Source organism: Hippopotamus amphibius, chromosome 1 (assembly GCF_030028045.1).
Source record: "Hippopotamus amphibius kiboko isolate mHipAmp2 chromosome 1, mHipAmp2.hap2, whole genome shotgun sequence".
NCBI lineage: Eukaryota > Metazoa > Chordata > Mammalia > Artiodactyla > Hippopotamidae > Hippopotamus > Hippopotamus amphibius.
The window spans coordinates 54,482,840-54,505,284 of NC_080186.1; the positions used below are offsets into that span (position 1 = coordinate 54,482,840).

At 41.9% G+C, this 22,445-nt stretch overlaps 1 protein-coding gene across 10 annotated transcripts in view; it reads left to right on the forward strand.

Moving 5' to 3' along the window:
- TGFBR3 (transforming growth factor beta receptor 3) overlaps positions 1-22,445 on the forward strand; it is a 195,181-nt gene that overhangs the window by 113,280 nt on the left and 59,456 nt on the right. For all 10 annotated transcript variants that reach the window (XM_057713136.1, XM_057713128.1, XM_057713153.1 and 7 more), the window contains one exon: positions 8,715-8,852. In XM_057713136.1, coding sequence (XP_057569119.1) covers positions 8,715-8,852 — 138 coding nt within the window. The remainder of the gene's footprint in view (positions 1-8,714; positions 8,853-22,445) is intronic.

The window sequence follows — 22,445 nt, forward strand, 5'->3', positions numbered from 1 at the left end:
AGTATTCCCAAATCTACCGTGACCAGAATTTAGCTTCCTTAGAGAGTGATTCCGTCTAATCCACACCTCAGCTGGGAGGCCCTGGAGCTCAAGGAATGATTGGCTCATACCTCTGCTAATTCCGTGGCTTGTAGAAATCCAGAGGAGGGTGTATTTCTGCAGATTGCCAGAGCCTTAGCGTTCTCGTGGCCCTCTCCACTTCCTGGGTTTATAACTATACATGTGACGTGTCTGAGGTACACTTGATTCACTTGGATTTGAAATGCGACCAGTACTATCTTGAATTCCATAGTGTATTTGTTCATGAGAACAGTGAGCATTATTGAAGCTTTTGTAGAGGAGATAGAGGGGGATTTACATCAAAGCAGTTCAGACAACTTTAGCTGTCCTGTAGATATCACTATTCATAAAAATACTTGTTGACCCATCCCTGTGGAGTTTCACTGACCTCTCAGCTTGTGCTGGCCGCCTGTCATCTTACAACTCAATCCCCTTCCTTTCTTCTTTATCTTTCCCTCTTTTCCAGAAGCAAAATAGTTCCTGCCTCTTACTTCTGTAGAGCAGCTCCCCATCACCCCCCATGCCCTATGGCCAACACCCAAGATTAAGAGTGGGGTGGAAAGGTAGGGAGAAAAAGAGACAGACGTTCTATTTTTATGATTAGAATATGAATATTCTTATGAGTGAGAGATGTTCATTCTCTTCTTGGCATTGCCACTTTCCAGCCATATACCTTTGGATAAGTTATCTCTAAGCACCGATTTCTTCATCTTTAAAATGGGAATAACTAGGTAATTATGATTCTCTATCTCTTTCTACTCTTTTGATGAGAGTAGCAAGTCAGTAGATGGACCCATGGGTCTTCTTATTGTCTTTCTTTGGGAGGTGATACTAATGGCTGTCACTGCTGCTGGCACCACTATTCCTATCAACAACAGTAACCAAGTGGAGTGGTTTTGAACATCCATATCTTAGTAATTACTCCTCTCTAGGTTTCTAGTTGTGCTAGAAAGGTAACACTTGTATGCCCATTCAGAATTCCTTACCAGCTTTAGGTTAACGTACTAGCCTAGGGGAATCCAAATGCCGTCCTTTGACGCTTAAAGCATCAAATTAAATTTAATCACTACCTGAACACTGGTGCATTTGCGAACTTTAAGATGGTGTGTAAACAACAATGTTTGTTGAGGTCCGTAACTGCAGTTGGCAGATGGAAATGGTTAATCCAATACTCAGATCATGTGGAAACTGGGTTCTTGCTGTGCCTACCTTTTCAATTGGCTTCTACTGTGATTCTCTTTATTATACAGTTCTGTTTACCGTAGTACTGACAAGCATGCTATCCTGACATCCTTTTATTATAGACACATACATGTCAAAGGACTGGCTCACTAAACTGGTAGCAAAAACAATTTCAAGCCCATTATAAAAATTAGACATTGAGAGGAAACAAATTGACACAGTCCACACTATATGGAGCTTTGGTTATATATTAGTGTTAGAAACAATAATAACGTGTTTGGAATCGATCTGTTTATTAAGTGTGATAAGGAATATGAAAAAATAAAAGCAGACTTTTTTTTATGTTAATCAATTTGCCAGTATTGAGTGCCTTCGATTTGTCTAGAAGTTTAATTTCTAACATACTTCATTGCCTGAAGGAAAATCATTTAAAATTCTGTGCCTCTAAAAGATAGTAGAACATATAGTCAAATTTTTATCTTTGTTACCTATCCCTGAGAAGGAACGCATGCTCCAAAGTTTTCTTCATGGTTCACATATTTGTATTTGCATAACTGTAGAAGATGATAAGCAAAAACATTGCTTTCTTTGTTTGCCTAGTGTGATTCCCCTAATGACATAGATGCTGCTCCACCCTGATCTATACACACAGCAGAGGCTGGTAACCTCACAGAGCCTGGGCGTGGCCTCGGAGTCCTGTGCAGCACCGTTCCAGGCAGCCCCTGCCGTGTGTTTCGGTAGCAGGAGTTGGAATCTGTTTACTTTTCTTGACTCTGTTTTAAAGCTCAAGTAGGGCTTGATCGTGAAGTTAATGTTCTCTTTACTAGATGCATCCCCCCATCATTTTTTGGCCAGGAAAATGCAGCCCTGTGACTCTGTAACCATTACTTGAGTCACATTGCATGAATAACTGTTATCGGTGCTTGCTTTTATTCATCGTTCAGAAAACTTGTTGCCTGCTTCTAGATGTCTAGCCCGTGCTAGGCCCATGGATGCAGAAATGAGTGTGACTTAGTCTCTGCCCTTGAAGAATGCCCTGAGGATTTCACAGTGTAAGGCGGGGAGTCAATGACAAACATCTGACCAGATCATTGCCGTGCCATGCCAGGGTAGAAACAGGAGCATGGTCTGTGGGGGCGGCGCTGGACCCAGCTCTGCCTGCGGGACAGGGAAGATTTCACCGGAGGCTGCATTTTGAGCTGGACACGCATGTCCAGAGGCTGGCGAGAGGAGCTGCAGGGGAGAACCTGAAAGGTTCCTCATTAGACGGTCCCACTTTCAGATGGCAGATGCTGCTGGTGGCAAGTCTGGGAACACCGACAGGCACTCTCCCATGGTCCTTGAGCGTTAAGCATCTGCCATCTGAACATACCCACACCTGGGGTCTCTCCTTTCTCAGCCTCCCTTCCCATAGTGACTAAGCAGTGGGCTACTCTGGGAAGGCAGGGCCAGGGTCCCTGGAATCCCCTGGCAACTCTCCCAGGACTCCTTTAGAGGGTCATGGCCTGTAGTTTCAGAAATATTCTTCTGTTTATATGCGCTCTTGTCTCTCAACCCCCAACCCAAATTTAGTTCCGACTATTTTTCCAGAGCATTCAAAATATAGAGCAGAGAGGGCAGACTTATTTCTGTGTTATATTTCAGACTTTCATTTAGGGCTTTCCCCCCCATTTTGTGGTGTTATTAGATTATTCTCAGAGGCTCTCAGGGAATCCTGAATCCTGTCCTTGTTGAGGGGAGGAGGAATTAGTTTTAGAATTGACTGGCTGTGTCCCTCTCATCACGTTAAGTGTTTCAAGACAAAACCATTGGGAAGGAGCTTGATATCATTTGTCACGGCAGTGAAGCCTTTGACCTTAATGTTGCTGAGACCAGGGTGAATGGTCAGTTGACTTCCCGGGTATGGTGGAGACACTTGAGGGGGTCAAGATTCCTTGAATTTAACACTAACTGATGTTCTAAAAATTCAGAGAAATGTAAAAATAAAATCGTAAGGAAATTTTTTAAAGTTCCGAATCCACCCCTCAGAGAATATTTTAAGGGAATCTTTTTATACCAATTCCCAGATGGCAGAAGACAAGCAATGGTAAATAAAATGTCAGCTGTAGGGGTTCCTCAGACTGGCATACATTTTAAAGCACTGCGGAGCAACTGACTAACTGCTGTTCCCCACTCCCAGCAATTGGTTACACATTTCAGATGCATCTGGGCCAGATTTGAGTTCCTAAAAGTCCTATTGCCTATTGAACTCAAAGTGAAATTTGAGTTCAGCTGCGGTTACCCTAGTGTCCTGACGTAGGTTCATGTCTCCCTGTCCGGCTGTGTAAGTTATGAGTGCTACGGGACCCAGATTTCGGATGTTTTCCGTTACTGCCAACACTGTTTCTAAGTGGATGTCTGCTTACCTCTGAAGAGGGCATAGATATGGCTATACACACACCAGGGTGGGAATTTATGGGTCTTGTTTATAGACACAGTGCTGAGTGCTTCTCTTATCTGTCTTCGTGTAAACTGATTATTGGATCATCCATTTCAGAGCAGTATTTGGTCTGGTTTTAGAGAACAGGAGTCCCTCTGGTAGTGATTTGGATGACTTCACCGTTTCATGGGTCCACAGGGGCTCTTACAAGAATCAGACACGTTGAAATGGAACTTCACTGACACGTTAGCAAAATTAGACAACTGTTAGACTCTCATATCAGTTGTTTCGCTTGCTTTTCTTTTGCTTGTTTTAACAAACCCCAGGAGTAGGGGATATAACTCATAAGAAAAGTTTGAAGTCACTGTGGTAGAAATATCTTGCATCTCTACTTTGAATCCTGAGAAATTCAAAGCAATTTTCATATGGCCTTTTTCCATCAAGAGAGTAGGGTGTTTTTTTCTTTTCTGTAAGAAAGTACACAATTCATTTAGATAAGGTGATTTACAGAGCTTGCTACAATGTGTAGTTTTTGCTTATCAAAGATAATCTTTGGAGAACTGAGAGTCTTCACCCAAACCAGTTGCAGTGAAAACCCTCCCTGTGGTTTTCTGGTGATAGTGTGGGCGAGGACATGCTTCCTAAATGGGAGATAGGAAGGTTGTCTTTCCACTCCGAGGCTTTTTGCTCCTGAGAGTTGGCTTTGACTTTGGTCAGAACTGTGTTCAGATTCCCCAGAAGAGTACTCAAAAAAGATTTACTTTGAATTTCTTTGTAGAATAGGAGAACTGCATTAATTAAAATCGTAGTTTGCTAAAGTGCACAGATAGCCTCAGAAGACCTAATATAAATAGATGTCGTGGAACAGATTAGACCAATTAGCTGTCCTCTGTTTTGGGGAGGGATCAGCAGTGTATGAGGAACAGTGTCCACATCTGGGATGTGACATGATATTTACTTGTCTTTTCTCACGACATTAGGAAGACTGAACATTCAGCACTGTTTGAGACAAACGTGATTAGAGCTGGAACTTTTGGACAGGGCCTTATGGACCACTATGTGGTCAAATGATTTCAAGAAGTCACTGAAACCCCAGAAACTGCATGTGAAAATGTTTTAGTTCTGAGTTGTCATCTATTATGTTCTTTCCCTGAGGGCATGATATCTTAAGACTAGAGGTGTAATTTCTAGTTTAATTAGAGGGAATAATTTTGTTTCTGTTTCTGTCATTAGAATTTTTCTGCTTGTCTACAATGGATTCTTTAACCTGGGTTAATGGTTACTTAACCTGGGGTTCATGGGCCCTGCAGTGGATGTATTTCCCTGACACGGTCAGGAAGTTTTATGTGCATGTGGGGTTTTTTGGTGTGTGTGTGTGGCAGGGGGTGGAAGGTGGGGGGGGGGGGGGAGGGCAGAGGGTTTGTAACTTGCATTAAGTTCTCAAGTATTCTGTGACTCCCAAAGGTTAAGAAAGAAGCCACTACTTTAGAGACTAGTCATTGTCCCTTCATTTGAGACGCAATCCCTTTAGCTCCATTAGCCTTCATAGCCACGTGGCCTCTGGGTTCAGTTTGTTATCACTTATGAAGCCTATGGACTGAGTGATGAACCTTATTTTTATGTTTAAATTTGACATAGGGTTGCGAGTCAACTCTTTATTGTTTGGATTTCCAAGTTAGAAATTATTAGATATTGTTTGTATCAGTTCTCTGTGGGCTATTTCTTTGCTGCAGTCTGTCTCAGCTCTGGTCTTCAGACCATGGTCACTGGACTGTTTACCCAGGGGGAAAAAAACTTTAGCAGAATGCTCTTGTTTTTGTAACTATAGTCTATCCTGATCTATAATTGGTATAATTGGTTTTAAAGAGGATTTTCTTTTTTTTTTCCCCTTCTTTTTTTTTTTTCCCTTCTTCTTTTTTTTCCTTCTTCTTTTTTCAGCCTGAGAGAAATTAGGCACCTTAGCCAGGAATTCTTTAAGAGCTATTCCAGGTATGTTCTCCCCACATTTCTGGGAGCTTTTCTACCTTCATTCTTTTGTTGGTTGTTTTTGGTTGTCCTCTGTCTTCCCTTCAGCAAGATTTATTCAAGCGGAGGAAGGTTACTGAGGGATTAGGTGAGCAGGTGCTTGGGGGACGCTCTGTTCCTGCCAAATGACCTTTTAAAAGAAGTATTGAGTATTTTTCTTTTAATTTCCCAATTGTAGTGTCAATTCTTCTTTGCCAATGGTTTTTGGGGCTTTGCCTGGGCCCCATGTGCCAGAGTCGGGGATTCATCTTGGCCAGACACTGCCACATATTGAAGAGGGAGCCGATTCCAGGAAAGCTCAGAGAGCCGTGGCTTCTAGAAATCTTTCCTTGATGGTATGAGCCAGGCCTCGACACTTTTGACCATCTGGAGATTTTTGGACTTGAGCACCAAGATCTGTCTCATACATATTTTTCTTTTCATTTCCTAAGGCTTTTTTTTTTCCTTTTAAATTCTTGTTCATTTGAGATATATATTTATTACTATTTTATCTGTGAGCTCTGAGAAGAATCATATGCCTGAGGGCTGCAAAGAAAATCATCCGAAAAAGAGTTGATATACCCTCTGTGGGTGTACATTGCTATTCTTTGTGCTCAGGAAACAGTTTTGGAATGAATAAATCTGGAAACTTTTCATGTACTGTTAGTGACAGAGTGTTTCTTTGCAATTTTCAGGTACTCTTGGACAAGTAATGATTTCATCTCTCCTTTCTTCACTCTCCATAGTGTGTGCTTTCTATAGTGTGCATCTCTCTGTTTAGTTAATGCTGCAATATGAATCTTTGCCCCTTGTCTGTTTCTACAGCCTCTCCTGTTTATAGTGGCGATCAGTCTGATTATTTCTACTTTTTTAAGAATTTATTTATTGGCTGCATTGAGTCTTTGTTGCTGTGCCTGGGCTTTCTCTAGTAGTGGAGAGCGAGGGCTACTCTTTGTTGTGGTGCAAGGGCTTCTCTTGTTGTGGAGCATGGTCTCTAGGCGCACAGGGTTCAGTAGTTATGGCACACGGGCTCAACAGTTGTGGCTTGTAGGCTCTATAGCATAGCTCAGTAGTTGTGGTGCACAGACTTAGTTGCTCTGTGGCATGTGGGGTCTTCCCAGATCAGGGATCGAACCTGTGTCCCCTGCATTGGCAGGCGGATTCTTAGCCACTGCACCATGAGGGAAGTCCCAGTCTGATTATTTCTAGATGTGGACAGCATCTCCAAAATGCTGTGAGGTAGACTCTGTACAAAGAACATGTTAATTTGTTGTAGCTGTACTTGATATCACTGTTCATTAGTACTCTGCTTTTAGTACTATGCTTATGCCAATATTAAAATGATCCTAGCAGTGTTGAAATAGCTCATGACTGTTGGAGTCTTGCTCGTGTGTGTTTTTCACTTTTTCGTAAATTAGCTAGCTACATTCCTTTAAGCCTATTAATGAGGTTTTCAAAAACTTTTTAGGTAACATAAATTTGTGAATTTGTTGTGATCAGTCATTAAAAAATTGTCTACTCTGTATTAAGCAGAATATTAATCGTAAGACCTATCTTTGCCTACTGAGTATTTGCAGTCTATTTTGAAAATTAAGACATATATACTTAGTAGTAAATGAACGAGATGGTATTATATACCACAGTGCTAAGTATTCATAGAATAAAGTACTTTTGTAGCCTTGAACAGTAGAGAATTAGACATCCAGGTGGCATTTCCTGAGTGCCTACCATGTTCTAAGGCATGGGTACTGAAAGTTAAGTTTAGTGCCTTATTATCAGTGACCTGAAAGTATGCTGTAGTAAGTGACACTGGTGTCCTAGGCAGTCCCTACAATGAAAGGCGGAGATACATTGAGATCAGAGTGGGCCAGCAGCCACTGGGAAGATGTCAAGTAAAGTAATGCAGCTTTGAGTGCTCTACCCCTGATGGTTGTGTAGATTCAGATCATAGATCTAGACCGTCTAATCCTCATAAGGATTATGGCAGAGATGGACGATTATTCCCAGTGTATCTCTCAGTCTGTGTCTAGCTAAAAAGCTAAAGTCCTTTTCTGTTCTTTCCCTCCCTTATCACTTTATGGTGCTCTTTGGTGAATTCAGCTTGTTTAAATACGTGCTTCTTGGGTCTCACCTCACCCCTCTGTATAGAAAGCCAGCGTGAGACATGTTTACGTGAAAGCGTCTGTTCAGTATTTCTTTATTCATCCTTTTGCTTTTCTGTGTTCGTGTTGACTGACCTTGGCTGATGTGCTCTGGGAGGATGTTGTTGAACCCACTGTTTCCAGATCTCCTCGCAGGTGCTTTTGGATAATGCTCGTGATGACAGTGTAACCTACAGTAGTCCTTGATGTGCTATCAAAACTGGCCACAGTTTTCCTATCCAGACCCACAATTTTCTTCCCTGTTTTTTCGTTTTTTGGATCGGGACTGTATACAATCAGTTTTTATTCAGTGTGTTCTCTGTGCTTCATTTCTTTGGAAAACCCCTTCTAGCTAATAGCTGGGATGATGAAAGCACTGGCAGCTCCCCGTGGCAGCCCCTTTCCCTTAGCTTTCGGCACTTTTCTTTGGCAGAACTCACTTAACTTTATAGAGAGAGGTTGGAGCTTACCTGGAAGAGAACAAAGTCATTTCTTTGGCAGTCCAGAGGGATGACCTGCCTCCAGGTGATTCTATACTCCAGTTTTGAACTTAGTCATTTAACTTGAAGGCTAAAGCAGTCCTGAGGGAAGGCAACTTTTATTTTTGCCTTTGCCAACGTTGAAAAAAAAAGTATTCTGTTTATTTGTATTCTGCTATTGCTAGGAGTTGATTCATGTTTTGGTTGAGATTAGTGTGGGTTGAACCACACAATATAGCTTTTTTTTTGTAGTTAAAAAATGGCCAAATATTGGCAGTATCATCTAGTTCAACCTAATATATCTTATCCGTAGAATCTGAACTAGCTTATGGCTTGTTTCTGTTAATGGTGAGCTGTGAAAAAGCATTCCAGATGCTAAGTGATTTTAATGGCAAGCCAGTACTAAGACTTCCCTTTGTTTCTTCCTAGGTCACTCTGCACCTGAATCCCATCTCCTCAGTCCACATTCACCACAAGCCTGTCGTGTTCCTGCTCAACTCCCCACAGCCCCTGGTTTGGCATCTGAAGACAGAGAGACTTGCAGTTGGGATCTCCAGACTTTTCTTGGTAAGTGTTTGAAACCCTCCCAAAGTGATCCTTAGCATAAGGAAACAATGACCCTAAAATTCTGCAAGGCTTTTAAAAAGGCCTATTTCATAGAAATAAATACCAGAGTCCACAGTGTATTGAATTTGGATTTTGTTCTTAGTGATATTTGGGTGGCATCGATAAGCATTCATAGAAGACAGATGCCATTCACATGTCCTCCTCTGTGGATGGAGAGTGTGGTCTCGCTTGCACGTTAGACCAGGATCCACAGTCATATCTGTGTGGCCTGAGCTTTGGTCTCTGCTCTGAGACCACCCCCCTCCCCCCAGAGTATCCTAGGAGCAATGTAAATATTGTGAATAGCCATTAGGTGTGTGGTCTCTGACTGCAGAATAAATATGCACAAACCCATTTTATTTGTATATAACACAGGCCCAATTTCTTTCCTTTTTTTGGGTGGGGAGGGCTAATTTCTGATGTGAGGATTTGTTTGTTAAGAAAGTGACACAGTGAGCTCCAAAATGAAAACATTTGTATTTTATAAAAAAGCTGGAACCCAGCTCTTGTGGAAGGATCCAAATATTACCTACTATTTGTAAATCATGTCCTTTTGAGTTTGCCAGAACATTCAAGTTTGCTAGTTGTGGAGAAATTGATGGGTTGTTTGGATGGAATTTTTGGGGTATGATGTCATGTCTGATGATGAGCAACGCTGCACTTCACAGTGATAATTCACGTTGTCTATTGCTAGAGCTACATGCTAATGTCCTAAACTGCAGAGCCTTGGACTCTGAAACCTCTCTTGCCCACAAGCAGTCAAAACAAGAAGAGGCCTCAGTTAATAGTCCTCGCCTTGCACAACGAGTACATTTTGCCTAATTAGTGATTGTTAATTCAGATCTGTAGTTCTTGTCTCTTGTATTTGAAGAGTACTTTTAAAAACTCAAAGGCACCCATTTAATAAAGAATCCGTAGTCAATGCGGTTAAAAAGTAGATAAATATATGAGTAAAAAGGGGAGAAGGGAAATCTCCTCTTTATAGAAGAATACCAATCGATTGATATAGAAGGAATGATGGAGTTAGGAAATCATCAGTTTGTAACCATCATAGTAAAAGTTGATTAGGCAAGAGTCATCAATAGATGCAAAATCTAATGGTGGTAGAAGGAGTTTGAGGAACAGTATATTTACATAGTCTTAAATTAGTTATTCTAGCCAGAAATGCACATAATCTGAGTCTAATCATGAGGGAACACTGGAGAAGACTAAATTGGGTGACATTCTATAAAATACCTTGGCCTGTACTCTGCAAAAATATTAGTCATGAAAGACAGACAGGGGAACCATTCCAGACTGAAGGAGACTAAAAAGACACACGTGATCCCTGGGTGGAGAATGGCACTGTTGCTATAAAGGACATTATGGAGACAAAAGGAGAAATTGGAATTGAGCCTATAGATTAAAGTATTGTATCAATGTTATATTTCGTTAAGTTAATAATTGTACTTTTCTTATATAAGAGAATATCCTTCTTAGGAAGCATATTGCACTTAAGCATTAAGAGTTAAAGGGCGAAATCAGAAAAAAATTAATGTATAGATAGAATTATAAAGCAAATATGGCAAGATGTTGAAAACTGGGGAATCTAGTTAAAGAATGTACATGAGTTCTTTGTACTATATTTGCAACATGGTAAATGTGAGTTCTCAAAATAAAACCTTTTCTTATATAAATGTATTTATCACTTATTGCCTGCTGCGTGCGGGCTTTCTCTGGTTGCAGCGAGCGGGGGCTACTCTTTTTTGTGGTGCACGGGCTTCTCGTTGCAGCGGCTTCTCTTGTGGAGCATGGGCTCTAGCCACGCAGCTTCAGTAGTTGTGGCTCAGGGCTCTAGAGCACAGGCTCGGTAGTTATGTTGCACGGGCTGTAGAGCACAGGCTCAGTAGTTGTGGCGCATAGGCTCTAGAGCACAGGCTCAGTAGTTGTGGCGCACGGGCTTAGTTGCTCCGAGGCATGTGGGATCTTCCCGGACCAAGGATTGAGCCTGTGTCCTCTGCATTGGCAGGCAGGTTCTCAACCACTGAGCCCCCAGGAAAGTCCTTCAAAATAAAACCTTTTTAAACTCAAAAGTACATTTACAAGATAGGCATTACTAATAAATTATAGCCTTTTCTGAGAATTGAAACTCTCATTACTTCTAAATTCAGAAGGCCAAAAGTCAGAATTAGTTGCTGTCATTACTATTTTCTGTACATTTATTTAGCACTTAGTACATTCCAGATGTGTAAGTGGTCTAATACTTTATCTTATTTAATTCTCACAATAACCTTGTGATGATGGGGGTATTTACCCCATTTTACAGATGCATTTACAGATGAGGAACTAAGATTTGGAGAGGTTAAGAAGTGACCCAAATCACTCATCTAATTACTGGCAGAGTTGAGCCTCCAACCCAGATAGGACTTAACTCTACAAGCTCTTATGCTAAACTCGCTCCCTTCATACTTATAAACATTGTCAGTCTCCTGAAATTAAAGGCATCTGTGACAGTAAGACTAATGGCCGTGATCATAAAGTCATATACTCATTCAGCCCTTATCATGAAGAACTGCGCTCCTAGCTATGTGTGGCTATGTAAATGTTTTTAAAAATGTTTTTCTTTTCTTTCTTTTTTTTAATTAATTAATTAATTTATTGGCTGCATTGGGTGTTCATTGCTGCGCACAGGCCTTCTCTAGTTGCGGAGAGCGGGGACTACTTTGTTGCAGTGTGTGGGCTTCTCATTGCGGTGGCTTCTCTTGTGGGGGAGCACAGGCTCTAGGTGCGTGGGCCTCAGTAGTTGCAGCACATGGGCTCAGTAGTTGCGGTGCACTGGCTTAGTTGCTCCCCAGCAAGTGGGATCTTCCCGGACCAGGGCTCAAACCCCGTGTCCCCTGCATTGGCAGGCAGATTCTTAACCACTGTGCCACCAGGGAAGCCCGTGGCTATTTAAATTTAAATTAACTAAAATCAGAAATACAATTCCTTAAGTGCACTAGCCATTTCAGGAGCTGGATAGCTCTGTGAGGCTAGTAGCTACCACATTGGGCAGGTTATAGAGAGGTTATGAGCAAAGGCCTTGCCTACCCTGGTTTGAATCGAAGCAGAACCTGGGAAAAGTATTTAATTTCTCTAAGCCTGACTTTCCTTAGTTGTTATGGGAATGATAATAGTTCCTACATCATGAGGTGGTTTTCTTGATTAAGTGAGATTACACATAAAATGTTTAGTATGGGACCTGGCACTGATAATTTCCTAAACATTACCTACCACTTTTGTTACTATCTATTATTAGTCATAGTAAAGAACACTTGGGAAGGATGTTCAGTTTACATTTCTAGTTATGAAATGTCTAGCTTGGCCACTCCAGATTGAAAAGAATTCCCGTTTCTCTGGTCTGTAGGTCCCGATGAAAAGTATGGGCCACATATATCATAGTTGTGCTGGTCACTTTCTGGATTCTTTCTTCAAACTGCCTCTCTGTGACTTTTAAGGGAAAGTATCTTACTCCTAGTTATTATTTATTTTCTTTAATTTTGTTTAGTATCTGTAAGAACTGCTTCTTGGCCATCAGCTTAAGACACACTAACAATGAACCACAGGAGACGGTTTTAGTAAACAACTGACCATCGACTCTATTTGGGGTTTATCCCATGTAAGGAGATTGTAGATCAAGTGATAAACCTCAAATTACCAACACAAGGGAGGCAGCATTGGGAGAAGTCAAGGATTTAAGTTGTGGGACACCTGAACTCTGCCTTGCTGTCCAGCAGGCTTTCTTTAGGGGACATGGTTTTCTGTATTTGCACATTTCCTCATGGCCTAGGAGGGATAGTGGAGCATCTGTTGTTCGTTCAGGTTTTCAGATCATTAGACAAGGAGTGATACAAGTTCTCTAGCAGGCTGGGCAGCTCTCCCTAACAGACTGTGCTGAAGGGAAGAAGGCAAGGCAAGCTCTTCCCTTGCGCTCTGTAACCTGAAATGAATGACTTGACAGCCATTGCGGCAGAGGGATCTGGATAGAAAATCAGTGGTGTGTTTCATTTATCTGTTTATTGTAGTTAAGTCTTAAAGGTTAGAAAAAGATAACTAAATTATTTTACATGAACTGTTTCATCCAAATACTTCAAAAGGCCCGTGGAATCTTTGGAAACTGAGGCTTAGCCATTTCCATCAGTGTCTTTTCCAAGGTTACCTGGAGAGCTTAAGGGAGCTGAGGAGAGAGGGTGGGTCCCTTGACTCTCAGTCCAAGATGTGCATGTCCTTGCTTCCTTCCTCATATATTGCTGAAGGATTTGCATTACTGTCCTAAAGCTGTCTACTTTCTAGGTAGAGTTACAATACTTAAACAGTTTTGTTTTTTGTTTTTGTTTTTTCTGGCTGCGTTAGGTCTTTGTTGCTACATGCAGGCTTTCTCTAGTTGTGGTGAGCGAGGGCTGTTCTTCATTGTGGTGTGTGGGCTTCTCAGTGTGGTGGCTTCTCTTGTTGCGGAGCATGGGCTTCTAGGTGCACGAGCTTCAGTAGTTGTGGCACATGGGCTCAGTAGTTGTGGCACACAGTCTTAGTTGCTCCCTGGCATGTGGGATCTTCCCGGACCAGGGCTCAAACCTGTGTCCCCTGCATTGGCAGGTGGATTCTTAACCACTGTGCCACCAGGAAAGTCCCTTAACAGCTATTTTTTTTTTTTTAATTTTATATCTTTGGCAGTGCCTCTCGACTTTCAGGATCTTAGTTCCCCAACCAGGAACTGAACCCCCACCTGCAGCAGTGAAAGTGCAGAGTCCTAACCACTGGATCTCCAGGAAATTCCCAATGGTTATTATTATTGTCTTTAAGTAGGGTTGTGAGAAAAGTTCAAGTAATGGCAGATACTCATCTATCAGGGTGACCTTTTAAGTTGTCATGTCTGCATTATTATAACTGCCCAATTTAGAAAAGGAAACCTTTCATTATTAGTTAGCAGGACCTTGTGTTACTCAAAATGTCTCAGCCCCCATGAGGGTGACTGAAAACATTGTATTTTAATACTGTCTATAAAAGGTATCTGTTTTCTAGTGTCAAATCTTTTAAGTCCTTCTCTTGATTCCACAGTGCAGGCAAGAGGGAGTGTGTCAGGTAGGGAGAAAGTGGGACTGAGTTTCCTCTGCAAGTGCAGTTCCTTTATCTGGTTGTTCTGGTTACCTAGGAAATAGGAATGGATGAGAGTAGTTATTTCAGGCTGAGTGTCAAGTAGTGGATCTTTGAGTATGTGTCTCTCTCTCTCTCTCTCTCTCTCACACACACACACACACACACACACACACACACACACACACACACACACACGATGGAGTTCTCACAGCCTTATAGGCTTTCTTTTGCAGGGTGTAGGGATAGCCTAGAGAAAATTGGGGAGGTTAGAGTTATCCTTCAGTGCAATTAGAAATAAAAATAATCCTACTCTCTCAGTGTCATGTTGAAACTACAAGTAAAACTCTCTTAGAAGAATCATCTAAGCTTATTTTTATTTATGCAATTATTTCTGCATTGAAGAAAAAGTAGTAGCTCAACTGTGCAATAGATGTCTGAACTTTTAACCTGAGTTTGCTAACAAAGATTGGGAAGAGCCACAATACCAGATTGTCTTTAAAAACATGCTGTAATTTGAATAGACGTTTCTCCAAAGAAAAAACACAAATGGCCAGTAAACACATGAAAAGATGCTCAATATCATTAGTCATTAGGAAAATACAAATTTAAAACCACAATGAGAATCCATTTCACGTCCACTAGAATGGCTATAATATAAAAAGCAGGTAAGAACAAGTGGTGTTGGGGATGTAGGGGAATTGGAACTCTCATACATTGCTGGTGGGAAGATAAAATGGTGCTTTGGAAGACAGTTGGGTAAAACATATGTCCATAGAAAAGCTCATCCACAAATGTTCATAACAGTGTTATTCATAATAATCAGAAAGTGCAAACAACCCAAATGTCCATCAACTGATGAATGGATTAAAAAGTGGTATATGCATACAATAGAATGTTATTTGGCCATTAAAATGAATGAAGTACTGATGCATACCACAACATGGACGAACCTTGAAAACATAAATAAAAGAAGCTGGACGCAGAAGGCCACATAGTTTATGATTCCATTTATATGAAATGTTCAAAACAAAACAAGCAAATCCGTAGAGATGGAAAGTAGATCAGTAGGCTAGTGGGAGGGGAAGATGGAAAATAACTACTCATGGTATGAAATTTCTTTGAGGGGGGTGATAAAAATTTTCTGAAATTAGGTAGTGGTGATTATTACCACCATTGTGAATATACTAAAAACATTGACTTGTACAGTTTAAAAGGAGGAATATTATGATATCTCAATAAAGTGAATTATAAGGGTGAATTATAATATATGTTTATGTAATTTATATAATAGAATTATAATTAAGGTTAAATTATATCTCAATAAAGCTGTTAGAAAGAAACTTGCTGCGGCATTGTTTTCAAAAATGATGTTGTAGGGACTTCCCTGGTGGCACAGTGGTTAAGAATCCGCCTGCCAATGCAGGGGACACGGGTTCGATCCCTGGTCTGAGAAGATCCCACATGCTTCGTAGCAACTAAGCCGGTGTGACACAACTATTAAGCCTGCACTTTAGAGCCCGTGAGCCACAACTATTGAGCCCATGTGCCACAACTACTGAAGCCCATGTGTCTAGAGCCCGTGCTTCACAACAAGAGAAGCCACTGCAATGAGGAGCCCGTGCACCACAACAAAGAGTAGCCCCTGCTCATCGCAGCTGGAGAAAGCCCTTACAGCAACGAAGACCCAATGCAGCCACTGAATAAATAAATAAATAAATAAATAAATAAATAAATAAATAAATTTATTTATTTATTTATTTTTTAATTTATTTTTAAAAAAAGTGATGTAAAATTGGTAAACCAAACTTTAAACTCATTTTACTTTATTCCATGAGTTTTATTTAAAAAAAAAAAGCTTGCTTTATTTGTATGACAAACCTGAGCACTCTCTCCTGAAAGGTCTACAGACTTAGAACCCTGGGACAAGCAGAAATCGTTGAGATGAGATCCTAATGCCTGGCTTCTAATAACATGAAATGTCTAATCCAAAGGGCTTTGCAGCCCTTTGACATCAGGCTTGTTGCTTTGCATGCTCGCGAGGGAAAAAGGTATTTTAAGATTAGGAAAGTCTCAAGAAATAAGCAACAACTTCTTCCAGCCTCACTCACTCTTGGGATTACAGTGCTATGGTTTGTGTTTTCCAGCCATTTATCAGTAAAATCAGGAAAGAAATGCATGTAAATGTGTGTGTTTTTGAATGAAGGTGGGGAGTCGAAGGGATATTGGTCTTCGAGGTAGAGTTTCCAATATTTGAGGCATACTTATGCTAAAAAGTTACTCATTGTTTTATCTGAAATTCAGATTTAACTAGGTGTCCTGATTTTATCTGGCAGTTCTACCTAGAGGTAACTCAGATTTTTGTTTCTAGTTCACACGCTGGCCTGGGTGTCAGGAGGCCCAAGTACTAGTCTTTGGTTCTGCCACTAACTAGTTATATACATCAATCACTGGACAAAAATCAGTTAACTACCCAAGCCTCAGTTTCATCATCTTTAAAGTGAGGAGGTGGTACTAGTCAATCTCTTAAGTTCCTCCCAGCTTTCAAACTCTCATTCTTTGATAGTACAACTGCTACGTATTATATCCCAGTTTAACTGGAAACAGAAAATGGTAATCTGAACATTGCTTCTTCAGCAAATCCAAGTAAATATCAGAGCAGGGCAATTGAAATAAATGAGAGAAACCAAACTCTAACCTCTTGGCTTTGGATTAAAAACAAATAAAAATTTAATCCTAATGAAAAATGTAAATTAATACCAGGAACATGCTTAATATTTAAAACCTAGTTTTGTGTTTCTGAGGGATGGGTGGGTGTGTTTCTGAGGTTGCCAAAATCGGTTTATTCCTTTCACTTAACTTGGGGGGGAAAAGGTCCAAATGTGTTGGGGCTCTGCCACCAAACCACAGGCAGTTCTCTGGTCTGCACTGCAGTTTGGATGACTGACAAGGCTCAGTGAAAAACAAGTGCTATTTGTTTTCCTGTGCCCAGTATTTAACTGGAAATCAGAAGGCGAAATTTCCAATCAGTTGTTAAATAGCCCCAGATGTATGCTTAGTGCTGCTCTAGGAAGGGACATGCACAGCCTGTACCACAGCGCATGTCCAGAAATTCCTTTTCTGAATCCAAGTGATGTGTAACTGAACACTGAGCATCCAAAAATGCCCTCTGAATAACTCAGGCATTCAAGTTTGCATATGGAGGAGGGAACTTTTGAAAAATTTCTGTATTCTCTACTCTGTTGCATTTAAAAACCTGGAAATGTGTTTTTTTGGTTTTTGGTTTTCTTTTCGAATTTCCTCCTTTCCCTTGTTTGGCAGTTCTCCCCATGTTTGGAAAACATGACATTAGCGCACCTGGTATGATGGTTTCTGAATCTACTTGTTCATTCATCCAACACCCAGTTTTCAGTGCCTGCAGGACACTGAGAACTGTGCTAAGTGTGGAGACTCCAGAGAGAAATGGAGTGGATTGCTGCCCTGAAGCAGCTTCCTGTGATGTGGGAGAGATGGTTACGAGATTGGGAAGTATCATTGCTGGATCCTGAAAACTGGAGAAAATGAGAATCCTCTTATTCCAAGTGCAGTTAAGGCAGCTCCCTCTGTGAGGCTGACCAGGGAGCAGCGTGTGGTCGAGGGCTCAGGGGTGCAGACCCAAGCACAGCTTTTTTGCTCAACCAGAAGCGTCACCCCTATATACCAGGGGTCTGGATATACCATTTTGGATTTTCCAGTGAGGTCTTTCCCCAAATAAATTCTCTCTTAAAGGCAGATTAAATAACTAAATGTTTCAAGATTGGTTCTTCCTTTTTCTTTTTTAAAAATATCTCTTGTGGAATGACTCACTGTGTCCTGTGGGATATTCCAAGTGGTTGTGTACCCGGCATTTTTGTTCCAGGGGCTGCTTATCTCTTGGTTTTGTGGCTTGTCCGTAAGAGCCTTAATTACACAGGGCTCGATCCTCTCATGAACTAGCGTCGGTCAACTACCATATTTCCTAGGAGTGAGTTCCTGGCCCTTTTGTGGTGAGAGAGCTCTTCCTAAATGTCACTGAGGTAATTAGAGCATTGGAAAGAGTCCAGTTTCAGCTGGTCCAGAAAGAGTTTTTGAAAGAATTCCTAGGATTTATCCTAACTCATTTGAAAGCTGGTGAATGTTACCAGTGAGTGGCCCCTTGGCCTTAGGAGGTTTGCCTGGGTGTATTTTTCCTGATCAAGACATCCTGTCCTGAAGGGTTCACGCAAGCATAGACTTTTCCTGCCTCTGCTGGACTTGCTGTGTCATGTCTGTGTGGGGGAAGGTTGATGTTTCTTTGTGTAGAGTCTCATGCTATCCTTGAAGGCTTTACTGTTTAAGGCTGATCTGGTAATCTGATGAATCTGCCCTTCCCAAGCATTGGGCAATTGTATCAAATGTTACATCTCTAGTGCCCTTGGTTAATGTGGTGGACAGACTCCAGGGATCTGTTTGGTAGAAAAAGCAAATGTTTTGTTAAGGGAGATTGCAGAATTTTTTTTAATGTCATGGGATGGGGGAAATCTGTCTCCTGGGAACTTTTAGTGAAGCTGACTTGAAAGCGTTGCCTTGGTCTTCTCATAAATTGCAGAGTGTGAGGCCCTTGGTAAGTGTTCCCCACAGGTAGCTGACATTCCCCGTCTCTGAAAAGGACTGCAGGATGGCCTGACTCCTTCCTAGGCAGAGTCATCGGGTTTCTTTGAGGCAACCCAGTTCTGGCACTTCAAAGCCTCGATCATCCAGCTCCCTGGCTTGGAAGCAGATTTCTACAGGGGAGGAAGGAGCCCCTCTAGTCTTTCTAATTTCTTTGTCCAGAGTGGAATTTATCTCTCAGGATCTGCTTTTGCCCTTGACCTTTACACCCTATCTCCAGATTACCTGGAGTCTTTGTTGCAGACTTAGGCTTTTAATACCACTGGACCATGGAGTCATCATTGGTCTGCTTCCTTCTGCCTCCTCCTGGTTGGGTGGTGAACGACATAGCTGTGGTACGAGGAAGCAGGTTGTACCTGGAAGTCAGGGGCTTATCCATCTGCTGTCTCTGCAAAAGCCCACATGGTCACTGCCCATTTGATTTCTAATCTTCATAACAAGCCTATGAAGTAAGTACTTTTATTACCTTCATTTTAAGATGAGGAAACTGACATAATGAGAGGTTAACTTGTGCATGGTCACACAGTAAGTGGTAGCTATAACCCATGTAAAGTGCTTAGAATAGTGCCTGGCACAAAATGTGTTCAATAAATCTTTTTAAAAAATTAACTAATTTATTGGCTGCGTTGGGTCTTCGTTTCTGCGTGAGGGCTTTCTCTAGTTGTGGTGAGCAGGGGCCACTCTTTGTTCCGGTGCCTGGGCTTCTCATTGCAGTGACCCCTCCTGCTGTGGAGCATGGGCTGTAGGCGCATGGGCTTCAGTAGTTGCGGCACACGAGCTCAGTAGTTGTGCCTTGCAGGCTCTAGAGCACAGACTCAGTAGTTGTGGTGCATGGGCTTAGTTGCTCCGCGGCATGTGGGATCTTCCTGACCCAGGGATCTATCCCGTGTCCCCTGCATTGGCAGGCGGATTGTCAACCATGGCACCACCAGGGAAGTCCTTATTTTTTTTTTTTTCTTTTTTTGTAAAATGATGGGGATTAGTAGTTTGGGCTAGATTTCCCCCTACTTTCTCCCTTCACATAACATATCCCAGATGTTGATCCTGGGATTGAATGAAATTATCCTTTGAGTGGGAGTAGTAGTTGAGGCAGGGATATTAGATTTTAATTATCCACTGTCATCTGGCCCAGGGTTCTCCTTTGCAGAGGAAACTACCTAGGATAAATGATTTTCCCCAAGACCTAGATGCGGAAGGTGGTCCTGGACCACATTAGACTATACACAACAACAGCATTCCTAGACACCATGTGGAGCTTCTGAAATAGTGCTGCCGTTGCCCTACCAACGGCTGGACGTTAGCAACAGTGGCTGCCACCCTGAAAGTAGCAAAGCATTCTGAAAGTGATTAAACCTTCCAGGTATTTTGAACCCCTTCTTCTCTGCTTCTTTCCCCTCTTTGCTTGGAGCCCTTGCCAGTATCCCTCGGTCACAGACAGTGCAAGGAAGGTAGTCGGGTGACCCTTCTGAGGGATGTCATTCAGGTAAGGATTTAAAAACGGCTTCTTGGCCGCTTTCCCAGCAACATTGTGTCCCTGGGCTCTTCTGATTGTCCTGTCTTTGGATCATCTCCACTGGGATGCCCTGCTTTCATACCTGCATCTGTGTTTAGCCCTCTGGGGATCATTTCTTCATTGACGTTACATGTGTCCCGTTCAGCCTTCTTGGCTTTGGGATAGGAGATCACCTTAGTCTTCTTCAGAGACTGTGAAAGGTGGACTGGAAAGTGGGGGTGCGCACAAGGACACGGCCTGCCTTTGGTTGAAAGCTACGCTTAGGAAGTTCAAGAGGGCTCCGGCCAGGTGTTTTGGGTTGGGGGCCCCAGCTCCATCTTGCCCCCCAGAGAAACGTCCTTTAGAACTTTTTTCCCCAAAGTGTTCTTGGGTCTGTGGTGTCTGGGCCAGAATATGCAGCTGCATGTCTCTGGAGGCTTGCATCAGCCATTCACAGACGCTGTTTCAGTCAGGGGTTATCCAGAGAAAGGCAACCAGCAGAGGGTATGTACGGGGAGAGGATGATTGCAGGAAATCAGCTTATGCCACTGTGGGGACAGGCAAGGCAAGGCAGAGATCCACAGGGCCAGTAGTCAGGAAGGGCCGCTGGAGTTCTCCGGCAGGAGCCAAAGCTGCTGTCCGCAGGTGGGATTTCTTCTTTCTCAGGGACGCTTCAGCCCTGCTCGTAAGGCCTTTCCGCAGATTGAATCAGGCCCACACAGATTATCTAAGATAATCTCCCTTACTTAGAAACACCTGATTGTGCGCTTTAATTACATCTACAGAATACTTTTGCAGCAACATCTAGATTTAGTGTCTGATTGGATAATTAGAGACTATAGCTAAGCCAAATTGACGTATAAAACTGAATGTCCGGCGCGGAGTGGCCGGGAGAATGCCTGTACATTTCCTCATTAAATTGTTTTGAGAGTCTAAAAAAAAAACAAAAAACAAAAAAACCCCTGAATGTCACAGAAGCATTTATATTTAAAATTTTTATAGCCTGATGTTCTTGTCATGCGAGATCTATTATAATCTCTGCTCAGTTGTTTTCAGATCCTTTGGCAGTTTTTGTTGCTGTTGTTGTTTACTATAACAGATCTCTCTCCTTCTAGCCAAGCCATTTTTTGCTTCCATAACAGCCATTATGATTTTCTGTCTGTCCCTTCCATTCCCTTTCCCTTCCACTTTCACCAGCACGACTCCTCCAGCCTCTGGGGAAGGGGAGAGAGAGAGAGAGAAAGAGAGAGAGAGAAGGAAACAACCTGATGGAGAGACTCTGTGCACACCCCCCCCACTCTGCCTTACTGCTTTCCCGTGGCACTCGTGTAAAAGCCTGGGTTTGTACTGCATAGTTTTTGGAGTCCTGCAGATGAGTGTGCACTCATCCCTTGCTAAAATTATGTAATCTGGGGCTTTACCTAACCTCTCAGAAGAAACTATGACCACAGAGTTTCTTCAGTTGTCAGATGTGAGGATTCAGAATCTATGAAACGTGTACTAATTGATTGGTAAGCGCCTTTATGACTTTCTCTCCCAGTGTTCTATTAATCCAGGGTTGAGGGGGCTCCTGTCTACCCTACTCTACTGATTTCTTGAGCTTAATAGCAACTACTCCATAGAGGTGGAGTAGAAAGAGCTCGAGAGTGAGAAACAAGGTGTTTGATTCTGTTGTCAGTCCTGCTTTCTACCAACTCTGTGCCTCAGGCAGATTCTTTAGCTTCTTTGAGCCTCAATTTCCTTGTCTGCAAAATTGAACTTAGATTGTCAGTCTTGATGAAGAGAAACTCTGCAAAGAGAATTCTAGGTACCTATTTGGAGCCAAGTGTTTATAAAATTCAGTTTGTGCCCTTGAACCTGGGTTGGCAGATGTAATTTGAAAGAAAAATAGAAGAAAGAATCCTACGTAGTGAGGGATTTCCCAGAAGCACATTTGGAGGGCCACAGTACACTGAGGATCATGGCAAGTACTGGTAATGATGCCAACATTTTATTGCTTTTTTCCTTGAAAAACACCCTTTTGATGATAAATACACTTTAAATTTTGGGTCAGGCTCCTTCTAATATCATGCTACATTGGAAGATGGGAAAGAGTAAATTTAAGAGTCTCAAGAGGTGATTTTGTAAGGTCATTGAGGACCCCTATATGGCCTGGGGCTCTACTTTGGAAAACTCTATATTATAAAGCATCTTATGCTTCATTAATTTGGTAACCTGTGGAGACTGAATTCATCTTTCAGATGCAGTGAGTTATTTTGCTTGTCTTTGTGTATATACGTATTCAC